The sequence below is a fragment of the Sinocyclocheilus anshuiensis genome, unplaced genomic scaffold (assembly GCF_001515605.1).
Source record: "Sinocyclocheilus anshuiensis isolate Anshui unplaced genomic scaffold, SAMN03320099.WGS_v1.1 scaffold1372, whole genome shotgun sequence".
NCBI lineage: Eukaryota > Metazoa > Chordata > Actinopteri > Cypriniformes > Cyprinidae > Sinocyclocheilus > Sinocyclocheilus anshuiensis.
In genome coordinates this window covers 169,727-175,378 of record NW_015546103.1, presented here as the reverse complement: position 1 = coordinate 175,378, position 5,652 = coordinate 169,727, and the positions used below count along the sequence as shown (strand labels likewise).

Here is a 5,652-nt window from a genome sequence, read left to right as displayed (position 1 = left end):
ACAGACATAGTCAGAAACGGAGATTGCAGGCCAGAGCTTTACATTTCTGCGATGGAAGTATTCTCATTATTTTAAACTTGTCGAAGAAAAGGAGAAGGAGATTGTCGTTAAGTGTAGATTATGTGTAGGTGAAAAACTCTTGTCAACTGCAAAAACCACCACTTCAAATAAAAAAAAAAAACATCTGCATGCAAAGCACAGCACAACAGAGTTGGACGAGAAAGAGCCGAATGATACCTGGACCCCACCTCAAGCTAAACAAAAGCTTGATTTCAGTTCACCTTCACCAGGTAAAACAATTAGTTCGACTGAACTCAACAAATTGGTTGCTGCTTTTATTGTCGAGGAGATGCAGCCACTATCCACTGTGGAGGCGCCTACATTTCGTAATATCATAAGCAAAATCTCAGTGACAGGCAAAAGGACGGGGGCCGTGCTGCCCGATCGCAAAACCTTTACAAACTTTTTGGACAATGCATATATGGAAATGGAGACAGACCTAAAGAAAACTTTTGCCGACCTGGAATATGTTTCCACCACTGCAGATCTATGGACTGCTCAGAATAAAAGTTTTCTGGGCATTACTGTACACTGGATCGACCCTGCTAGTCTGCATCGCCAAAAAGCTGCAATCGCCTGCAGGCGATTTCGTGGGAGACACACGTACGATGCCATTGCAGCGGAGATAGAGCAAATTCACAGCTCATTTGCTATTTGTGGTAAGATAACTGCCACTGTCACGGACAATGGCGCAAACTTTGTAAAGGCATTCAGAATGTTTCAAGCTGATGATGATGAAGCAGAAAATAATGAAGACGAGGTCATCTTTACGGACTTGCACGAAGTCTTACGGGATGACAGTGAGACCAGCGAAAGGTATATTCTCCCTCCACATCACCGATGTGCATCCCACACCCTTAACTTTATATGCACGAATGGCGTAGTTACATTTTTGACGGCAAAGGCAGATTGCAAAGCAGTGTACAGGAGTGCAACTGGAAAGTGTTCAGCCTTGTGGTCAAAAGTTAGTCGATCAACTGTGGCATCAGAGATCCTGGCGGAATTCAGCAAAAGAAAGTTGCTGGTCCCTGCAACTACAAGGTGGAACTCGTATCATGATGCGCTTAGCAGAGTCACAGACATCCCCTTAGTAGACCTCAATCAACTTTGCACTCGCCTGGACATCAGATGCATTACGGAGAGAGAATGTCAGTTTCTAAAAGAATACTGCAAGGTTCTGAAACCTGTCTGTATGGCTTTGGATATACTTCAAGGTGAAGATGACTGTTTCTACGGCACCCTTCAACCTACCCTTGAAATCCTGATGGCCAAAATCTTGGCACTGAAAGAGGGCCTCTCCCATATGATGGCCGACGTCCCAGACCTCATAGTTCAGGTAAGTCTGTTCAATAGGCTATTGTATTATTATTATTATTATCATTATTATTATTGTAGTTTTATTTTGTCAAGTCACTTTCTATAGCACTTTATACAATACAGATTGTTTTAAAGCAGCTTTACAGTGATAACGGGAAAATAACAATTCAGTGAGGCAAATAGAATTCAATTCTGCTGTAAAGCAGCTCTAAGAAGAAAATAGTAAACAGTCATTATTCAGTTCAAATCAGTTCAGTGTTTATTTAGTTTGGTTCAGTAACTGTAGTTCATTAATTATGAAATGAGTTCAATATAGCTATAAGGCAGCTCTGGAGAAAACAGTGATGTCATCATCCAGCTCAGTTCAGTTCTCGTACAATAGTGTCAGTGCATTCAAGTCAATATGTTTATGTATCTGTTATTAAGTTTAATTCTACTTTTTTTCCTGACATAATTTTAATTAATCTGGTATGAATGCATGTCTATTATTTTATAAACTTTGTAACCTATCTAAAATTCTCTTGCAGGCTATCAAGACATGGTTTAGCACCATCCTTGACAGTGATGAAGCTTTGCTTGCTGCGGTAATCCTGCCAAAATTCAAGCTGTGGTGGCTGAGGGATGAAACTAGAAAAGACACCATCAAGATGACTCTGGCAGCACAGTGTCGTGCTCTCACAGTTGAGATACCACAGAAAGAGCCACTGCAGTCTCCTGAAAGCAGAGACCATGAAAATGACTTCTTCGCATTTCCTGAAGAGCAGAATCAACATGACAAACAAGCAACTACTGTGGAAATGGAGATATGTGAATACCTTAAATCAGCTGATATGGGAAATTTACATGATTTCCCCAGGATTCTGAAAATCTTCTTAAAAGCAAACACAGCAACACCTTCCAGTGCGCCGGTTGAGAGGCTGTTTAGTATTGGAAGTCTCATCCTCACCCCAAAAAGAAACCGTCTCACAGACCAGCGTTTTGAGAGACTTCTCCTGCTGCGCTACAATCGTTACTTTGAAAATAAAACCCAGATGAAATAGTGAACTCATAGTATTAAGATAAGAATACTCTAAACCACACACACACACACAAATGTGTGTTGTTGTTTTTGTTTTTTCACTGAATTGCAGAAGCGATCTGGACTTTTTTTGTTTGTTTGTTTATTTGTTTGTTTCTTTGCATGAAACAAATTTTAGTTTGAGGACACTTAGTAGAAAACTCAAGAGTTTTGGTTTATTGGAATCAACTTATACATTTGTTTAGGCCGTGTCAAGCAATTTTTCAAATTTTAAAGCTGTTTAATTGGGGATGTTGTTTGTTCTCTAGTATCATCTCATTGTTCTCTAATAAGTTATTAAACATTTTAAATGTTTAAGATCTGTCTTTTGCCCTAATATAACTTATTTCATAATGGCAATTATCTAGCCTATATTACACTCTTTATTATCTCAATGGACAGTGAATTTACTTTATTTAACACAAAAAATGCAAAAGTAACAAACATTAATTTCAGCTTTCAATAATCTGTAATGTTAAGAGATCTTTTATATGGTATGTATAGCTCTGGGGTCAGAAAGTTCTCAGAATATAATTCTATATTATTATTCTATATATGTGTTTTTTAAAGAAAAAGAAGGGTGAAGGCTGTTGTTGAATGCAGAACTACTCAGTCAAAAAAACAAAACACTTGCAAGGCCTGAAAGAGATCAAGCCTCAGCCAGGTAAGAAAAAAGTAACGCAAAAGTAATATAATGCATTACTTTCCATAAAAAGTAACGAAGTAACGCAATTAGTTACTTTTTTTGGGAGTAACTCAATACTGTAATGCATTACTTTTAAAAGTAACTTTCCCCAACACTGGTCCAGGAACTGTACTCACTGGGGTTTAAGCGATTTGACATTCTTGTGTCACCACATAATACACCTTTTCTCTTTTCCACTTCATCCTCAGGGGTTTTAAGGGTTGGCATAGCTGGCCACTCTGATTCGGCTTGTAGTAAGAATGGTGGGCGTTGACTCCATCTGTTTGGTGTTGCAAGCTCTATTAGGCTGCGCCCCTTTGTGAGATCATCTGCGGGGTTTCTAGGAGAGTCTACGTATCGCCATTCATGTTGGTCAGTTAGGTCTTGACTTTCTGCTATCCTAGTCCCTACGAAGACTTTGAAGGTACAGGACTCAGATCTTAACCATGAAAGAACTGTTGTCGAATCAGACCACAAGACCACTTGGTTGATTTCAATGGCGAGTTATTTTTCAAGCAGCTTTGATAGTTGGGCATCAATAAGAGCTGCACATAGCTCGAGTCTCGGAACAGTTTGTTTGTTTTTGGGGGCAACTTTGGATCTGGCAATCAGGAATGCAAGCTGAATTTTGCACTCTTCATCTTCAGTTCTGAGGTTTGACACAGAGCCGTACGCTTGTTCTGAATCGTCACAGAAGATATTAATTTGTCTTGTGACATTGGGTCTGTCCATATCTGATGAAACATAGTACCGTGGAAGTGTAACTTCAGAAAGGATGGGGAGCTCATTCTCCAGGCTTTCAATAGGTCTGTTGGCAACATGGGGTCGTCCCAATCTCTTTGTTTGTTCCACAACTGTTGGATCAGAATTTTAGCATGGGTGGTGAAAGGGAGAATGAATCCCAGAGGGTCATACTGGCTTGCTGTCACCTTATAAATGTGCCGCATAATGGGTGTGGTTTTTGGTACTGGGCGGTGTTTGTAACCAAGGATGTCTGCGTCACAGTTCCATCTCAAGCCAAGAGTGGATTCTTGTGGTTCGACTTTGTCATGTGATAGCCAAAGCTCAATGCTGTCTGAATGAGCCTCTTGAGGAAGGTGATCAATGACATTTGGCATGTTGCAGGCCCATTGACGAATCTCAAACCCACAACTGCTAAGAAGGCCACACAAACCATCCACCAACTGTTTGGCATCATATGGGAACCTTACGCTCTTGAGGCAGTTGTCTACATAAAAGTTCCGTTCAACTGTTGATCTGAGGGTGTCATCTGGTTGCGTGTTGTCCAAAGCATGGTGCTGTACAGCATAAATGGCACAGCAGTGGCTGCAGGTTGTGCCAAAGGTCATCAATTGCCAGTCATAAATGCTGGGAGGGTTACTGGGTTCAAGATCACGCCAGACAAAGTGGAGGAGATGTTTGTCGTCAGGCAGTAGGCGGACCTGATGAAACATACCCTTTATATCTCCACTTACTGCAACAGTATGCTCCCTGAAACACAACAGTACTCCCAAAAGGGAAGCGCTGAGTGCAGGTCCGGCAAGGAGGTAGTGGTTCAGGTTTTGACCCTTGTGTTCAATGGAGCAGTTGAACACCACACGGTTTTTACCATTATGTTGAACCATGTGGTGGGGAATAAACCACGATTCTCCTCCAGTGGTGAGCTTAACTACATAGTCAGAATTCTCTAGTTTCTTGACCTCTTCATTGTATGTAGCTGCCTTCACAGGATCCTTTGCCAGTCGTCACTCTGTGCTTCTCAAGTTGGGCATGACGGAATCCTTAGTGGCATGGAGGTGAGGCATATCAGCTTTCCTTAGCAGCAGTGTTGCATAGCGGTTTACTCCATCTACCATGACTGGTGGTTCTGGCTTGTAACAAGTCCATTGCCATTTGATCTTGTTTTGATCGTACAGCCAATCTCTAATTTTTGTGTGGGATGGCATCACCTTGCCAAAGTCTCTCCACATTCCGGAAAAGTTCTTCCATTTGAGGGTTGACGGAGATATGCAAACATTGCTGAGGTTGGAACTGTGTTGGGCATTGTAATGTCCAACTTAGTCTGGTTCTGATTGCTGCTGGACCTCCAGGGGGCCCGAGGCGTGCAGGCTCAATGGGTGTAATCAGGTGGGGATGATCTGCTCCTATTAGAAGAAGGGGACATGCTTTGTGAATGGGATGCAAAGGAATCCCTTTCAGGTGTTGATATTTCTGTTGGAGCATTGCGATGGGGTAGGAGTGCTCAACCAGACTTAAGTGCTCAGAGGTAAAGGCGTTCTGGATTTGGTAGCTCCATTGAGGCTGTGATATTGAGCGTACCCTAAAGTAAACTGAGGCCCCAATGAGTTTCTTGACATCTTGTCGAATTGTTCTTAATGCTAGGTCCTCTCTCTGTCCCTTAAGCCCTAGTTTCTGAACTGCTGCTGGGAGTAGCATGGTTCTTTCGGATCCATCACCGAGCACTGCGTAGGTGTTTAGGGTTTGGTTCTTGTGTTGCAGGACAACAGGAATCACTTTCAGCAGAACATGCTTG

General features: G+C 41.9%; 1 protein-coding gene across 1 annotated transcript; it reads left to right on the top strand.

Moving 5' to 3' along the window:
• The first annotated feature begins 866 nt into the window (after positions 1 to 866).
• On the top strand, positions 867 to 2,451 carry LOC107700581 (uncharacterized). Its single transcript, XM_016502296.1, has 2 exons — positions 867 to 1,396; positions 1,905 to 2,451. The coding sequence occupies exons 1-2, from the start codon at positions 1,253 to 1,255 to the stop codon at positions 2,415 to 2,417; spliced, it is 657 nt and encodes a 218-aa protein (XP_016357782.1). The 5' UTR covers positions 867 to 1,252; the 3' UTR covers positions 2,418 to 2,451.
• The last annotated feature ends 3,201 nt before the right edge of the window (positions 2,452 to 5,652 follow it).